The sequence below is a fragment of the Loxodonta africana genome, chromosome X (assembly GCF_030014295.1).
Source record: "Loxodonta africana isolate mLoxAfr1 chromosome X, mLoxAfr1.hap2, whole genome shotgun sequence".
NCBI classification, from domain to species: domain Eukaryota; kingdom Metazoa; phylum Chordata; class Mammalia; order Proboscidea; family Elephantidae; genus Loxodonta; species Loxodonta africana.
Window position 1 is genome coordinate 10,136,887 of NC_087369.1, and position 18,426 is coordinate 10,155,312.

At 48.6% G+C, this 18,426-nt stretch overlaps 1 protein-coding gene across 1 annotated transcript in view; it reads left to right on the forward strand.

The window, feature by feature from the left end:
* The first annotated feature begins 1,430 nt into the window (after nucleotides 1-1,430).
* Nucleotides 1,431-18,426, forward strand: part of SHROOM2 (shroom family member 2) — a 155,362-nt gene continuing 138,366 nt past the window's right edge. Inside the window, 1 exon segment of the mRNA XM_064277954.1 lies at nucleotides 1,431-1,580. Coding sequence (XP_064134024.1) covers nucleotides 1,431-1,580 — 150 coding nt within the window.

The following is an 18,426-nucleotide window of genomic DNA, read 5'->3' on the forward strand; positions in this document are numbered from 1 at the left end:
TACGGAAACAAAACAAACTTTTGCAAAGCAGCAAACTCCGGTCACTGCAGGTTATACTGTTGTTTTATGGAAATTGGAAAGAGGTAGGAAGGGTGGCATACCTTTCTACCCACAAGCTTCCTTGAACTCAAGACCGCCACCTTGCCTTGGTGGGGGATGCCGACGTGTGACATTAAGACCTGAGGTACACGCCTTTGAAGCGAGGGTCGGTTTGGCCAGAAGGGCTTTCTGCGCTATAAACATAGAGGAAACAAGTTGTATTGTCACTCTCCCTGCTGGAGCTGAGGAAGGGAAGCTGTGGGTGCGGGAAGTCCCTGCTGGGGACAGGTCAGCGTTCTCCCCCTCCGGCACCCTCTTTCAGAGCACCGCCCAGCCTGCCGGGCGCCCCTGCCCCGGTTAGGGGCCGAGGAGCGGCCGCGCGGGAAAAGCCGGATAGCGCGGCTAGCCGGCCCACCTGCCTGGCTGCCCTCCGCAACCCGAGGTCCAGGAACAAAGGCTGGAGGCCCGGCGGGGACGCCCAGGTGGCCACGCGCTCCAAGATGGAGCCCGCGCTTCCGCCACCTCACCTCCGGCACCCGCCGCCTCACCTGCTCGCCCTGGCCGCCCGCCCCGAGGTCTCCCCCCGCCCCCGGTCTGGGTCGCCTGCAGGAGCCTCGAGGGTGCGCCGCGCACTGAGGGAGGAAGGGAGTTTCGCCCCTGCCATCCCTTGCGGCGGCCGCGCGAGCCAAGAGCGCGCGCCCTGACCCCGCCGGCAGGCCGAGACCCCAGGCGCGCGCTTCCCGCCCCGCTTCTCCGGCCCTGGAGCCCCGGGGAGCGCGTCCTGTCCCTGCCGACGGGCCGAGTCCCCAGGCGCACGCTTCCTGTTCCTGCTCCCCTCCGGGCCCCGGAACCCCCCGGGCGCGCCCCCTGCCCTCCGTCCCCTAGAGCCCCTGGGCACGCGCTGTGCATCCACGGACAAGCGGAGCCCTCGGGCGCGCGCTCCCTGCCCCGCCCCCTTCCCTTCGGGCCCTGGAGCCCCCGGGCGCGCGCCCTCCCTCTCGGGCGTCTGGCTGGAGTCCCGCGCGCACGCGCCCCTCCCCCCGCGCGCCCCCTCCCCGGCCCGCGCTCGCCCCGCCCTTCCCCCGCGCGCCCCCTCCCCTCCCCCTACGCGCACCCCTCCCCTCCCCGCGCGCCCCCTCCCCTCCCCGCGCGCCCCCTCCCCTCCCCCCCACGCGCCCCCTCCCCTCCCCGCCCCGCGCCGGCCCCGCCCCCGCGCCCGCCTCCCGGCCTCCCTCCAGCCTCCCCGGCTCCCTCCCGCCCGGCCGGCACTTCTCTGAAGTTACGCCGTAAGTTCGCCCGGGGCTGGCGGCCGCGCGGGCCGGGAGCCTCTCGGCTGGGCCGGCCGCAGGCGGGCTCGCGGCGCCGGGGCTCCCGGAGGGCCAGGCCGGGCCATGGAGAGCGCCGAAGCCCGCGCGCGGCCCGAGCGCCTGGCCGAGGCCGACGGCGGGCGCCTGGTGGAGGTGCAGCTGAGCGGTGGCGCCCCGTGGGGCTTCACCCTGAAGGGCGGCCGCGAGCACGGCGAACCGCTCGTCATCACCAAGGTAAGGCCGGGGCGGCAGCCGAGGGCGCGGGCACCTGCGGGGCGCGGAGGGTGCTGTCCGTGCGCCCCCGGCCGCGCCGAGGTAAAGGCTCCGGTTCCGGGACCCCGTCCCTCCCCCTCCGGGAAGGGGCCTGCCGGGGTCCCCAGTCCTGCCGGCCGTGCCAGGGGCGGCCTGTACCTGCGGCCTGCCTAGAGGTCAGGGCAGGGACATCCCCGCGAGCCCGGGGTGCCCTCGCTGGGGTCCCGGCCCTGCCCCCCAGCCCCCTGGTCACCGCGAAGCCCAGACCCGCAGCGGCCGCCGGCCGGCTTCCCGATTCCCGTGAGACATCAATATTTACCGACTCGGCTCCAGCCCGGAGCCATGGCGCCGTCCTACCTGTGAAACTTCCAGCTCCAGTTAATGTACTTTAGAAAAGGGGGGTTTCGGGGCCATTAATAAGAGGGAAAGCTCCAGTGTCTCTCATTAGGAATGTGGTTGGTTTTTTGGGGGGGGTGTGGCGTGGGGTTTGCTTTATAGCTTTGAATTCTCTTGTTTCCAAACAGAAAGTCATCCTGAAACTTTGAAATTTAACAGGCGAACTGCACAAACCTATAAAAACAAATAAGCTACAAACCACTGCCCCTGTTTTTTTCCAGTTAAACGTGTCTGTTGGTCAGTTTCTCTGGGAAGGGTTGGGCTGTGCCATTCCTAGGGACAAAGTTCCCTTCAAAATGTAAAATTCTTGGCTACTGGCAGCGTTTGAAGGTGACTTACTGGTTTCCTCTGCTGGCCCGTCTGGCCACAGCTGGAAGAAATAGAGCCTCCTTACCGCGCCGAGGGAGTTGAATTTGATGAGTGGCTGGCATTGTTGTCTACGGAGCAGTTGTGACACCGGATTTTCTGTATTTTCTCCATGTGTGTTTATATAGTTACAAAGCTAGGGACTTTTTGGAGGGGCTTGTTTACATACGTAGTGAATCGATGTGGAACTCAGAAAAGAGGTGGTAATTTTTACTATAAATTTACCCCAGAGCATATATTACTGCTAGTTGCTGCCCAACTCATGGTGACCCTATGTATGCAGAGAAGAACCCCTCCATTGGGTTTTCAATGCTTTGGAAGCAGATCACCAGGCCTGCCTTCCAAGTTGCTCTGGGTGCGTTCGAACCACCTACCTTTTGGCTAGTAGTTGAGCCCATAATTGTGTAACTGTTTGCGTCCCCCAGGGACTTCCTAGTGTGTAACCGTTTATCAAATTAGATTGCTTGAAGATGGTGAGCAGTCATCAAATATGTACCCCTGGCCCCTAGGGCCCTTTCCTGTGTGTTTTTTGAAGCATCTTAGCTTGTGCCTTGTTTATAATGGTTTCAGGGAGCGTTATGATGGTTAAAGATAAAAAGATATCAGGTAAATTGTTCAGATCTTAGCATTTCACGTATGTCTTGAAAAAGAGTTGGCAGGCATGATTCCACACACGTCCCTCAGACCTTTGTCTCCGTGCAGATGGAATGACCTGTAAAACATTCCTTGAGATAGGCAGCTTGCTTTTTGCTCTCACGCAGTCTCAGAAAGTCAGAGGTCGCTTCATAATCTACAACTCAGTCCTCTGATCAGGAACTGGAGAACAGGGCCCTGGTGTCCCTAATCCTTTCCACAGGTACCCCAAGTTCTAAAACTGCAGGCGTATTCTTTGTAGCTCCTATTCTCTTTGAGAGGTCCCCGTTATAGAAGTGCAAGGAGGTGAGGTTGGCAGCAAAACCCGGTGGACACGCACCGTGGGCTTTTGGGGGCAGATGGGATGATTTGTTCTTGATTCTGCCCTTTGGTTCCCTCTCTCTCAAAGTAGTTAAGGTGTTTTTTTTGAAAGCTTGTGTGGCGGTGCTCGTAGCATGGTATATGCTTGGCTTTTCCAGACTGTGCTTCAGGATTTTGCAGAAAAATAACAAAATGCTTAAGCTTCTTATCTGTCTGAGATGTCCGTAGTCCCTCCCTTAAGCTGCTGCTTGGACTCCCTGGGTGGCACAGTTAATATGCTCGGCTGCTAACCCAAAGGCTGGCAGTTCAAGTCTACCCAGAGGTGCTTTGGTAGAAAGGCCTGACAATCTATCTTTGAAAAGGCAGTCATTGAAAACCCTGTGCAGCACAGTTGTACTCCGTGAGTCGGACTCGACTGGCACTGGGTAAGCTGCTTCTTAGTGTTTATGGATACCCCTATGTGGCTGGACTGTGTCTTTGGTTAGAAGGTGGAGAGGACCCGGGATAGTTTGGGACTTTTGTACTAAATTCTGGCCCCCCCCCCCCCCATAGATACACACATACTTTTTAGCCACATGGGGCTACTGGCGGGATTGATTTTTGTCTGGTATTTTCTTTCTCCATGTATTGGCAGCATTTTGCAGACCTGCCCTGATGCGTGCCCACTGTCTGACAGCGGGATTGACTCTCACATTATTAGGAAAGGATGAGGGAAAAAAGTGTCCACTCACGGTGACTTAAAGAGAGGAAAGAGAGCGCTATGACAGAGACCAAAACCCAAAAACCAAACCCGTTGCTGTTGAGTGGATTCTGACTCATAGCGACCCTATAGGACGGAATAGAACTGCCCCAAAAGGTTTCCAAGGCAGTAATCTTTACAGAGCAGACTGCCACGTCTTTCTCCTGAGGAGCAGCTGGTGGGTTTGAACCCGCCAGCCTTGCGGTTGCGGCCAAGCACTTAACCACTGTGCTACCAGGGCTCCCTGTGATAAGGACTGGGGGCAAATTGTTGCCCCCTCCCGGAATTGTGATGAATCCAGGCATTATTGTTCTTTTCCCCAATAACTACTGAAACATCCTGTCAAGGCTTGTTCAATAATCATTCCTGTTAATAGTTTTTTTTTTTTTGTATTAAAAGAAAAAAAAAAACCTTGTAATTAAATAGTTACATATAAAGCCCTGGCATGTTATCCAGTCCACTTTGTACTTTTCAGAATCTTGGGAGTAGCTTGATGTGATATCAGAGATCACTGAGACTTCTGTGCTAATGAAGATGTCATTTGAAAGCCTCTTGGAAGTTTATCCAGAAGAGATGTCAAGAGCAAGTCTGGTTCAATCGCTTGTTTTCAGATGGACACGTCGTATCAGCCCATTTTATAGGTGAAGTGGGGTCCCTCGGTGGTACAAACAGTGAACGTGCCAGGCTGCTAAGCAAAAGGCTGGAGGTTTGAGTCCACTTGGAGGCGCCTTGGAAGAAAGGCCTAGTGATGGACTTTCGAAAAATCAGCCACGGAAAACCTTCTGGCAAACACAGGGTCACCTGAGTCAGGCTTGATTTATAGGTGAAGCGGCAGAGCCTCCCGGTACCAGCTGCAGGTGAGTCGGCTCTGACTCATGGTGACCCCGTGTGTTGCAGAATAGAACTCTACTCCATAAGGTTTTCATGACCGTGACCTTTTGGACGTAGATCGCCAGGCCTTTCTTCCTAGGTGCCTCTGGGTAGACTTGAACCTCCAGCCTTTTGGTTAGCAGCCAAATGCATTCACCGTTTGCACCACCCAGGTTCCAGAAAGAGGAATTCGTATGTTTTTTCTCTAGTCATGGTGGAAATTTCCTGCTACAAATCAATGTAGATACGCTATAGAGCAAAGAATCTTGTACACTCTGTCATTTGAAGTCTTTGGTGGGCTTCCCACCGGCACCTCAAATTCCGAGAACGCCACTCTACAGTGGACTTAGGGTCCTGTTACTTCCTCTTCCACGGACGCTTGGTCAGACCACGCCCAGAGGAAAGCCAGTCCTTATCCATCGCCCTCTGGGAAACAGAAAACACAGGACTTAGGAGCCCTTGCTTCTGTTTCCATTTTCCAGCTACAAAAATGCAGATGAAGCAAGTATTTGTTTGAGTTTTACTATGTAAATAAAGCCTATTATCAGGGCCAACGCTGCGGTGACTGGGCTCAGAGGAAGAAAACAGCCCTTTACACAAACTTTGGCCCTGCTAGGTGCCTCCATATACGCCACCCTACAGGCCTGTGTCTGCGAAGACTTAAGCACAGGCTTAAAAAGCTAATAAACCCGTTAAAGCAAACATGCTGTTGTTAGGTGCTGTCATGTGGGTTCAACTCATAGCGACCTTTTGTCCATAGAATAAAAAAACACTGCCTGGTCCTGCGCTGTGTTTGTTGCTATCCTTGAACCCGTTGTTGCAGCCACTGTGTCAGTCCATGTCTTGAGGGTGTTCTTTTTTGCTGACCCTCTACTATACCAGGCATGATGTCCTTCTCCAGGGACTGATCCCTTCTGATAACGTGTCCAAAGTAAGCAAAATGAAGTCTCGCTGTCCTCGCTTCTAAAGAGCGTTTTGGCTGTGTTTCTCCCAAGACTGATTTGTTCCTTTTTCTGGCAGGCCGTTCTTCGCCAACACCACAATTCAAAGGCGTCAGTTTGTCTCAGGTCTTACTTATTCATTGTTCAGCTTTTGCATGCGTATGAGGCGATTGAAAACACCATGGCTTGGGTCAGGCACAGACCCTGGTGGTGGAGTGGTTAAGAGATTGGCTACTAACCAAAAGGTCGGCAGTTCCAATTCACCAGCTGCTCCTTGAAAACCCTGTGGGGCAGTTCTGCTCTGTCCTGTAAGGTCGCTGTGAGTCAGAATTGACTCGATGGCAACAGGTTTGGTTTTGGTTTTGGGTCAGGCGCAGGTTGCATCAGAATTGTATCCTTTCGCTTACTCAGTAAAGCAAAGATGGGACGTGGTTCTCAACCATGGGCAGCTTTGCCTTCTGACTCGCAGGCGACGTTTGGCAATATCTGGAGGCCTTGTCGGTTGTCATAACCTGCGGGGGCTGGTTGCTACTGGTTTCTAGTGGGTAGAGGTTGTATAGACTGGTACTCAGCATTGTACAGTGCACCGGACAGCCCTTGCCACAAAGAGTGATTGGCCCCGAAGTCCGTACTGCAGAGGTGGGAAGCCTTATCTATTGGACCTGACAGTGTTATTTAATACTGGATATGACAAAGCTATTAAATACAGTACTGCAAGTGATCCTGGCCACAAGCAGATGGCACTGGGGAGAAGCAGGGACTCCGCATCAGGAGTCAGGTTCAGTCCCCTGTACCCTTCCTGTTACTTGCCATTTAACTTGCTGTTTACCACTGCCCGCCCCCCCCCACCTTGGTCTTAGCTAGCTCCTTTGGGTGGCACAGATGGTTAAGTGCTAGGCTGCTAGCCAAACGGTTGGTGGTTTGAACCCACCCATAGGTGCCTTGGAAAACCCTACGGAGTGCAGTTCTACTCTGATACACATGGGGTCGCCGTGAGTCAGGGTTGACTGGACAGCTACTGGTTTTTTGGATGGAGACGGAGCCAGGAATACTGTCCAGGTCCTAAGAGGTGATGAAGATCCTGACCTGTGAATGTTGCCGACGCTGCACTTGGATGCAGGGTATCTCAGCCTGTGTAAGTCACCGTGGTGCAGCCATTTATTCTTCCATGTTCTTTCCATCCAAGCAGCAAACAGTAAAACTTCAAGGGGCGGAGGGGGGAGAGGGCCACTTCTAAAGTGTCAGCGGAGGGGCTTGCATTCCAAGAAGGGAAGGTCTTTGGGATTCATTTGGGAGCACTCTGCGCGCCAGCTGGGTGTCAGCCGCCCCCTGCAGCCTGAGGAATGTCTGCTGAGGGGGAGGCCTAAGCCCCCAGCCCCTCCTTTTCACAGTGCGGGAGTTCTGTCTCTGAGAATGCCAGAGCTTCAGCCAGAAGCTCTGTAAGACATGAATGCCTCAGTTAATTTTGGGCTGGCCTGGTGCCAGGGGAGTCTCCTTTGTGACTCCGTTGATTTTCAGGGTGCCTTTTGGGAACGGAGCCATCTTGGAGGGGGTGGAAAAGATGTGGCTTGGGATGATTGGAGCCCCCCAGCCCTGGATTGGGGCAGTGTATAGACAGGCCCCCAAACAGACTTTCTTCTCAGGGGGCCCCAGACCATTGAAACAGTTCACTGGCTATGAGAACCTCCTTTTTACTCTGTGGTTGATGTGTGACTTAGGAGACCCCATGTGTTAAGAGCACAACTGCCTCGCAGGGTTTTCTTGGCTGTAATCTTTGCAGGAGCAGATCGCTAAGCCTGCTTCTTCTGTGGTGGTCCTAGGTGGTCACCCTCTGGGTTACCAGCCTATTGCAAACTGTGCTACCCAGGGCCTTACTTCCTTTCTACTCTGGATGCAGAAGGTGGGATGGGAGAAAGTGGGGGCACGTTTTTGGGGAGTACACAGCCAGGTGGCAGATGTCCTTTATAAACTATTGGCCAGGCTCCATGAGAGCTGAAGGTTCAGGTCCAAGGCAGGGCTTGGTGATGGGTGGGGATGAGAGGTGCTGAATACCCAGTATACCACCCCAAATGGTTTGAAAAGGGTTCCCATTTTCTGAGGCCATGATGAGTAACCTTCATCAGAGACCTGGTGACTCGGGGCGGGGAGAGAAGGGGGACGAAGTCAGAGCCACCTCTCAGGTAAGGACAAGGTGTTGCACCTTATGCCCTTATATTTGTCCTAAGAGCCAAATTCTTTACCAAATATGAATAAAGGAAAAATAGGGGTCTGTCGAATTCAGTTGTTTGCTGCTGTCCAGTTGGCCCTCATCTCATGGCGACTCCACGCCCAGTGGAACGAAAAACTGCCTGCTCCTGGGCTGTCCCCATGATTGGTTGTGGATTGGACCATTGTGACCCATTAGGGTTTTCACTGGCTGATTTTTTAGAAGTAGATCACCAGGCCTTTCCTCCTAGTCTTAATCTGGAAGTTCTGTGGAAACCTGTTCCGCATCCTAGCAACACACAATCCTCTACTGACAGATGGGTGGCAGCTGCGTGTGAGGCGCACTGGCCAGGAATCGAACCGAGTCATGCAATTGGGAGGTGAGAATTCTACCACTGAACAACCAACGCAGCGGATGAGGAATTGATGGATTGGATTTTGGATGATTTTTGTGTTCAAATTTAATTTGGCGTCCGTGACTGCAGTTGGGAAATATGCTCCCGTTTCAGATTATCTGATAGAAATGGTGGATGAGTGAGGGCTTGAGACTCTGCTGCCTTGGCAACCCCCCCATCCCCCCAAAAAACCAAAAAACCTGTTGCCGTTGAGTGGATTCCAACTCTTAGCAATCATATCTGATGGAGTAGAACTGCCCCATGGGGTTTCCAAGGAGCGGCTGGTGGATTCGAACTGCCGACCCTTTGGTCAGCAGCCGAGCTCTTAAAGCCCAGGTGCTGTGGTTTCCACTCTGGTGCAGCGATTCCTCAGCATTGTGACATCTGAGTCACTGTTTGCAGCATTTTCTCGAGTTGTCAGGACGAGTGTAATCCTGAGGTCTCATTTGTATTTAAGAATTAATAGTGTGGCAGAAAGAAGCGCGTCTTCTTTCCTGTGCTGAAAGACCCTTTCGGTGGTAGACCTGTCCTGCCAGCTGGCTTTGGAATGTGTCTTCATTACTCGGGCCCAGACCGTGCATGAGCGTTCACCAGTCTGCCGGTTCTGTCCCTGTTCCTCCAGAGGTGTGCTGGGTGCGGGGGTGGGCAGCTAGCCCAAGACCGTAAGCCGTCTTCCAGGGTTTGGAGGCTGGAAGCTCCGAGGTCCGATGTGTGGAAGATTCTTCCTCTCTTGGACATGAATATCCCTTGACTCACACCTGTAGATGGAGAGGCTTCTACGGTTATTACCAGCTGTAAACTTCAGCTTACGCATTGCACTCTGTGCCATGAATTCATCCTTTGTGGTTCACTTATGAGCATTTTTTAACATGTCGTAACATTCACCTTTTCGTAAAGGAACCTAGTTTGCTCAGGAACCAAGTGTAGAGTAGTGTGGTAGTGAAAGACGCATACAAAACCAGAGTTTTCACCGTGTCCTAGTGAGCCTGGATATCTTAACTCACTTTTCTATTTCCTGCGTGAAGAGCCGGGCTTCCTTGCTTGGGAAGGGCTGATCTTTCTCTTCAGAAAGCATTTTGGAGTTGTCCTGTTGCCAAAGTTGTTTTGTGTCAGAATGCAAATAATTTCAGGTCTTGTGACCAAGTTCCTGGGGGCAGGAGAGAAACCCTGGGGCGCTGGCAAGAACCCCCCAGGCGTCACGGAGCTTTTGTTGCATCTTGGGCCACGGTGTAAACATCCTAGGAGTTGGTTGAGGGTAGACAGGCTGAATAGATTTTTTAATTCCGGTTTTGCTTCTTTGAGGCCCTGTAGTCAGGAGTGGCGCGCCGCTTTGAGGAGAAAATCTTCAGGTTTTGCAAGCCACAGCTCCTCCAGCAAACACAGGCTGAAAACTTTCACCCAGATAAAGGGTCTGCAAAGAGTTGTGGGTCGATTGTGTGCTGCTGCTCTGTGGGCCGTTATAGAACATGGCCAGCGTCACCCACCTTTCAACACAGGGAGGGTATATTCTGGAAGGACTGTCTTCTGTGACCTTGGTTGATCACATATTTGCATCGCCCAGGTGGATGGACCCGGCACTGCTTCCCAGTGTGAGTGTTTTAAGCCTTCTCTTTGGGGGAACTTAACCTTAGTTAGAAGGTCCCTGGTTAGTAGTTTGCTCTTGACTACTAACCTGAAGGAGGAGCCCTGGAGCATCAATGGTTAAGGGCTCAGTTCCTAACTGAGAAAGATTGACAGTACAAATCCAACAGTGGCCCGAGGGAGAAAGACCTGGCAATCTGCTCCCATAAAGATTACAGTCTAGAAAACCCTATAGGGGCAGTTCTACTGTCATACAGGGTCACTTTGAATTGGAATCGACATGACAGCACACAACAACTAACCTAAAGGTTGGTGGTTTGAATTCACCCAGTAGTGCTGCAGAAGAAAGACTGGGATTTGCTTCCCTAATTTTATAGCTAAGAAAACCCTGTGGAGTACAGTTCGACTCTGAAGCACGTGGGGCTGTCGTGAGTTGGGATCTATTCGATAGCTATGGGTTCAGTTTCTTTTTTTCATAGTTAGAAGAATAATAGTGTATTATTTAAAAAAAAATGGACTAACCTGCTTTGATTGAACTTCAGAGAGCTCAGAAGTTCTGACTTGCAAAGCAAAGGTCCTGTTTTTTCTGGACAAGGAGGACCTGACTGCTCCTAAGCCCCGAGGCATTGAGTTGCACAGGATGACAGCTGCCTCTGTTAGACGGGAGAAGGAAGAAAAACAGTGCTCCGGATCCGGTGGGAAGTTTGGGCTTATCTTTCTCCTGGCCAAAGGTGACTCTAAGACTTTCAGATCAAAGCCTGTTTTTGAAGGTCAGCAAGAGTGTAGGCAGGGTAGATGGTCTGAACTCTCAAGGCTTCGTTTTACTTCTTGGTGAAAGGAAAAGAGACAGAGTGTTAGTGTATCTTTTTAAGATTTTGTTTTTATTTTTATCAAAGGAATTCTGGCCCAGTTTAAACAGTCACATCCTTGGCCAGTGTTTGTTATCATACCAGCTGCTCTCTCCTGTGTTTCTCCCCGTAGCCATTGAAACTTTTTTAGCTGATTTCTTCTGGTGTTTGCTTCCACACTGCGAAATGATGGTTTTGTAGTGTGTATCACTGCTACTCTGGTTTGTACGGTTTACGGAGACCGATGGACTTCCCAAGGAGCCCTGCGGTGCAATGGTTAAGCGCTTGGCTGCTTTCTGCTGGCCTGCTAACCGAAACGTAGGTGGTTTGAACCCGGTGAGTGTCTACCCGGGAGAAACACCTGGTGATCTGCTCCCATAATGATTACAGCCAAGGAAAACCCTATGGGACAGTTCTACTCTGTCACCTAGGGTTGCTATTGAGTTGGAATTGACTTGACGGCACACAACAACGACATGGACTTCCCACTGTAGAAATAGGAGGGTTTAGCTTTCCTCACCACATACCCCCCCACCCTCCTCCCCTCAACTAGTAGCCATTGAGTGGCCTCCAACTCATGGGGACCCTATGTACGATAGAAGAAAATGTGGCCCGATCCTGCACTGTCTTCACAGTTGCCGGTAGGCTTGAGTCTATTGTTGTGGCCACTGTGTGTTTTGAGTGCCTTCCCACCAGGGGACTCATCTTGCAGCCCTGTATTGGGCAGCGTTCTGTTGTGATCCACAGGGTTTCCACTGGTTGATTTTTGGGATTAGATTGCCAGGCCTTTCTTCCTAGTCTGTTTTAGTCTGCAAACTCTGCCGAAACCTGTTCACCACGGGTGATCCTGCTGGTATTTAAAATCCTGGTGGCCTAGCTTCCAGCATCACAGCAACAGGCCAGCCATCACGGTACGACAGACTGACAGGCACGGGGTGGTCCCCCCAGCTACCCAGGCATATATCTTGGGTCCCTATACTCTCAGTATAATTACATTCTGATTTTGGTTAGAAGAGGGGATTTCAGCCTCGGCAGTAGTGACATTTGGAGTCGGACGATTCTTTGATATAGGGCCTGTCTTGTACATTCCCAAATGTGAAAAACCTTTTCTTAATCCATTCCAACACGTGGTGAGACATCTCTGTCTAAAAATGTCGTTATTTTACCTGAACAGTGAATCAATTATTTGGCAGATGTAGGAGCCTTGGTTGGAAACCATTTTCCTTCCGCACTTTGAAGACGGGCTTCCATTTTCTGCTGGTGTTCAGTCTTGCTGTTGAGATGTTAGGCCATTCTGTGTCTTGATCCTCTGTATGAAATCTGTTCTTATTCTCAAGAAAGCTTCTGGGCTATTCTATTTGTTATCAGTTTTCCCAAGTGGTGTGTCTTGGTGTGAGGACTCTTTTTGTGTGTCATTCTTAAGGTCCTTTCAGTCTGCAAACTCATGTCCTTCCTTTCTGGGAATTTCCTTGAATTATTCTGTTGATAACCGCCCCCTGACCCCATCTGTTTTCTCTTCTCTTTCTGGGGACTTCTGTGATATGGATGTCATAGACTGAATCATGTCCCCCCAAAATCTGTGTCAACTAGGCTAGTGCATGGTTCCCAGCATTGTGTGATTGTCCGCTGGTTTGTCGTCTGATCTGATTTTCCTATGTGTTGTATATCCTACCTCTATGATGTTGATGAGGTGGGATTAGCAGTAGTTACGTTGATGAGGCAGGGCTCTATGTAAAAGATTAGGTTATAACTTAAGTCAGTCTCTTCTGAGATATAAAAGAGAAAAGCAAGCAGAGAGACATGGGGACCTCATATCACCAAGAAGGTAGTGCCAGGAGCAGAGCATGTCCTTTGGACTTGGGGTCCCTGTGCAGAGAAGCTCCTAGCCCAGGGGAAGATTGATGACAAGGACCTTCCTCCAGAGTTGACTGAGAAAGAAAGCCTTGCCTTGGAGCTGGTGCTCTGACTTTGGCCTTCTAGCCTATAAGACCGAGAGAATAAACTTCTGTGTGTTGAAGCCATCCACTTGGGGCAGTCCACGGTATATTCAGTGCTCTTCACCAGCACCATAATTCGAAGGCATCAATTGATCTTCGGTCTTCGGTGTTCGTTGTCTAGCTTTCACATGCGGATGAGGTGACTGAAAATACTGTGGTTTGGGTCAGGAGCACCTTAGTCCTCAAAGTGACATCTTTGCTTTTTAACACTTTAAAGAGTCCTTTTGCAGAAGCTTTACCCAATGCAATGCGTGGTTTGATTTCTTCACTGCTGCTTCCCCGGGTGTTGATTGTGGGTCCAAGTAAAATCAAATCCTTGGCATCTTCACCTTTTTCTCCGTTTATCGTGATGTTACTTATTGGTCTGATTGTGAGGATTTTTGTTTTCTTTATGTTGAGGTGTAATCCATACTGAAGGCTATGGTCTTCGATCTTCATCAGTAAGTGCTTCAAGTCCTGTTCACTTTCAGCAAGCAAGGTTGTGTCATCTGCATAACGCAGGTTGTTAATGAGTCTTCCTCCAGTCCTGATGCCGCATTCTCCTTCATATAGCCCAGCTTTTTGGATCGTTTGCTCAGCGTACAGATTGAATAAGTACAGTGAAAGAATACAATCTTGATGCATACCTTTCCTGACTTTATGCAGTATCCCCTTGTTCTATTTAAACAACTGCCTCTTGGTCTATGTATAGGTTCCACGTGAGCACAATTAAGTGTTCTGGAATTCCCGTTCTTTGCGGGTTATGCCTTTGCACAGTCAATAAAACACAGCTCTGGTAAATTTAAATTCCTTCTCTCCTCCCTCTCCCCTTTATTCCTACTCAATGCTAGTTGATTAAGAATTTTGAAACTGTAAAAAGTAATGTTAATGAATTGAGCCACCAATTTATTATAAAAAGACTTGAGGCTGGATTTTGTGTGGCAGAATTTTAATGAGTCTCCTGGAGATTTTATTAGTGATTTTGACTATTTGGTATGGGATTTCTAGGAAAGCATTTAATTAAAACACATAGCTAATGCCTGACACCAGTACCTTGGCTGTGTTATTTTACAGCCCAGTGGAAGCAATTACTTCCTTCTTTCCACTAAAAATATTAAATAGTCAGAATCGACTCAATGACAATGGATTTTTGGTTTGGTTTTCCAGCAAAAAAAATTTTTTTTGAATAATAGTGTCTCTTGTTTTATAATATCAAGGAACAGTAACTTTTTCAGATCAATGTGATATTCAAGAGAATAGGATTTTAGAAAAGTGACTGGGAAGTAAAATCATGGGAAAGATGAAGATTAATCCCCCCCTCTCCCGCCCCATAGTGACAGGCACCATTTCTTCACTGCTTCACCTTTTGGCAGTAGAAAATCTTTGAAGGTGCATTTCGACCTACCAACATGGTGGAGATGCTATCTGCTCACCAGTGTTCAGATCTCTTCCGTCTGAGCGTGCTGCTGGTCTACATTTCCCAGCTTCTCTTGCGGCTGCATCTGGCCACATGACAGTTCTACCCAATGGAATGCGAGTGAAAGTGATGTGTGCCATATACAGCCTGGTCCCTGATAACCTCCCGTGGGGCACCTCACCCTACCTTTCCCCACTTCTCGCTGGCTGGAATGAAGATGGCGCTAGGGCACAGCCTCATCACAGCGGATCTCTGAACGACAGAGGAGGTTCAGTCTCTCAGTATTATTACAAGAGCAAGAAATAAGCCTCTATTGTGCTTAGGCCAGGAGTTCCTGAGTGGTGTAAACAGTTAAGCGCTCTGCTGCTAACAGAAAGGTTGGTGGTCTGAATTCATCCAGAGGTGACTTGGAAGAAAGGCTGGTGATCTACTTCTGAAAAATCAGTCGCAGAAGACCCTGTGGGTCATAGCGCTACACCGACACACATGGGGGTGCCATGAGTCTGAGTGGACTCACTGCAACGGTTTTCTTGTGCATGGGCTGTTGTACATTTTTTTGTGTCCTCCTGCCTTCCCGTCCTTGCTCCTGGGCTGGTGTGGCCACGCTATTATACATTTTAAAAATTATTTGCCATGACAGAGTATTCTAACTAATGAGATCCTGAGGGAAATCAAAAGTTTTCCTTTTAACAATTACACCTAACTTAAGACTGAATATACTGTACTGAATTCACACCCATACAGGAGGGAGTTATTATTTACCTTATAGAAGGGATCACTGTGGGTGTCCAATTAGCATGGAACTTATTTATTATATAAAATGAGCCTGGTATATCTCTAGTTTAGGCTTCTTTCCACCTCAGCTTTTGCTCTCAGCTAATAATTTAATTTACGCCCTGCTTTTATTTATTTATTTATTTTCCTTGCCTCCCTGCAGGTGATTGCCTATGAGCAGTGGATGAGGTGGGGTAGGCGGCAGGAAGAAGTCCTAGTGGAGATAATTGGCCATCATGGAATGTGGACCTGGTGTGGGGGTCCTGAGGGTTGGGGCTGGGGTACTGGGGAAGAGAGAGAAGGAAGAACTCTTCCAGGTACTGGGACATCTACAAAGGTGAGGTGGGGGGGGGAGCCCTGGGTCCCTCAGGTGATCCTCCTAACCGAAAGCTAGCCTGGGACTTTCAGAGCAGGTGAAGGTGATTCTTTGCCTGTGGATTGCACATTCTGAAGGTGACGAAACTCTGCATCTGCTTATGTATAAACACATTGTGCGAGTGTTCATAAATTTGTAAACGCCTTGATACTTACCTGCGCTAATTGTACATGTGTTCATACATTTTATAAGCAAAGTGATAATTTTTTTTGTACAAACATTAAGACAATATTGAAAATATTGAAAACTCAAGTAAAAGGTTGGTCGGTAGCCCCAAACATAGAATAATCTTATTTCTGGCTATATTGATATTTTTTTCCCCACTGTATGGAATTCCTTGCTTTGTTGCGTATAGAACTAATTATTGTTTGAAGGTAATTCTCTAAAGAATTTTGTTGTTGACATCTTTGAAGTTGGATGGTAGCTTAAAGGAGGTTCAATTTTATGAATGCCATTTGGAATAAAAAATGGCGTGTGTTGCTTTTGAGGGGGTTATTTACCTTCATAATTTACATTTTTTTGTAGACAGCCATATGAAAAAAAAAAAGAAAGAAAAAACTACTCCTAGGAAACCAAGTACTTTGTTTTGGTCAAATATGTCAGTCTTTCAAACATCTGTGTTTTGTTTTTTTTTGGCACGTGTAGCATTTCATTACAATTAGATGCCCAGAATCTTGTATTAAATTTAGAAGAAAACACCTGGACTTGAAAGGGTAGGCTTGCTACTACATGGATCGTATTTATTTTGTATTGGTTTAAAGACACAGATTTTACACAGCTGATGCCACTAGGATTTATAAGCTGGGGTGGGGGGGAAGTTATGCCCCTCCAGGCTCCTCACTTCCTGCCATTTGCAGTAGCTGGTATTTGGGAGGAAAGTAATGAAAACCGCATACCACTCTTCATAGCTGGGAAATTTTACCCACAGAGGTAAGTTTTACATTCGTCCCTGGTTCCTAACGATGCCTCATCTTGTGCCCCGAGGTGTGAGATTTCTTTTACGGAGCGTTTAATTTTCAGATTACTCATGCCATAATTGCTGTTGTGATAATGATATTTAATTCACACGAAGCTCATTGTTTGCCTTCCTTTCGGACTTTGTTTCTGCAGTGACCTTCCCTGGCTCTATTCCTTCGTTGTCTACTGGGACGTTGGTTTTTCTCTTGAAGATTCTTTCTCATCTAGGTGCTCTCATGCACTTTCTTGAAATAACACACGGACATAGACAACTCCCAGATGTGTATGTCCAGCCTCAACTTCTCTTCTGAATTCCAAGACTTCCCTTGGATTTTGCTGAGATCCCTTGGGTTCAGCGTGACCCAGATGGAATCCATTCGCATTCCCTTCTCTTCTTGACTTCTCCTGGATTTTTAATCATGAGTGTAGATTTATTCCCAAATCCAGGAATTGTCTTTGATGCCTCCCTCTCCTTAATTTTCCACAGGCTATTCATCACCTAGTCTGTTTGAGTCTAAATACCTTGTCTTTGGGCCTTCTTTTTAATCCACAGTGTTGCTGCCTGCATTATTCCTTGTCTGGACAATGGCAGTAGCCTCTAAACAGTCAATGTGTCAGCGTCTTCTAGAGCTCCAACAGAGTGGATGTGCAGAAACACTAATCTGGTTCTCATGCCCTTGCTGGAAAGGTCTCAGCCACTCCTCTTAAAACACCGTAGCTGGGTATAGAAGGTTCTCTGTGTTTTAGTTTCTGCATACTTTTCAGCCTTATTTTCTGGTAACTCCTTGTATAGCAGTTTAGCTGGGTATAGAAGGGTCTTTATGTTTTTGCTTCTGCCTGCTTTCCAGCCCCATCTTCAGCTATCTCCACCTTCCTTGGTCCTTTAGTCCTGTACTGTCCAATATGGTGGCCGCTAGCCATATGTGGCTACCGAGAACCTGAAATGTGCCTAGTCCCAATGGAGGTGTACTGTAACTGTAAAATATACACTGGATTTTATACTTAGTCTGGGGAAAAAATGTAAAATGTCACACTAATTTTTTTATTGAGTCCATGTTGAAATGATAATTAACTACATTGGGTCAAATAAATACATTATTAAAATAATCTTTACATAGTTTTTTCTTTTTTTACAATTTATTTTTGTTGTCGAGAATATACACAGTGAAACATATGCCAGTTCAGCAGTTTCTGCATGTATAATTCAGTGACATTAATTATGTTCTTTGAATTGTGCAACCATTCTCACTGTCCGCTTTTCTGAGTTGTTTTTCTGCCATTAACATAAACTCACTGCCCCCTAAGATACCTGTCTAATCTGTTGCTGTTGTCAATTTGATTCCATATAGGTAGATCTTAAAAAAGTTTAACACTCAAGACAGACATTCTTTACTAGTTAAGCTGAATTATTGTTTAGTTTTAAGAAGACTTCAGGGGGTAAGATTTAAAGATTATGTCAGGGCAATACTTTCAGGGGTTCATCCACCCTCCGTGGCTCCAGAAATTCTGGAGTCCATGAGAATTTGCTGCATTTTCCCCATTTTGATTGTGATTCTAATGTAGAATCTTTGACCAAAATGTTCAGTAGTGGTAGCTGGTCAGCATCCAGTTCTTCTGGTCTCATGGCAGAGGAGATAGTTGTTCATGGAGGCAATTAGCTATGCATTCCATACCCTCCGCCTATTCCTGACACTTTTTTTCCCTTTTATGTGGCTCCTGAAAAATTTAGTTACATACATTGCTGTCATGTTTCTCTTGGAGAACACTGTGTTAGACTCTTGTTAGGCACAGTGTGGTCCTTGAGCCAGCAGCATGAGCATCATTGGGAGCTTGCTGGACATGCAGAGTCTCAGGCCCCACCCCAGACCTTCTGAATCATAATCTGCCTTTTAGAAAGAGTCTCAGATGATTTATATGTATGATAAGCTTTGCAAATTGCTGCTTTAGAGACCGATTTCCTGGTTCTCCCCCAACATTCTAAGTTGTTTGAGACTTTACAAAGGTTCTTTCTCTTGATTTCTCCCTGAAACATT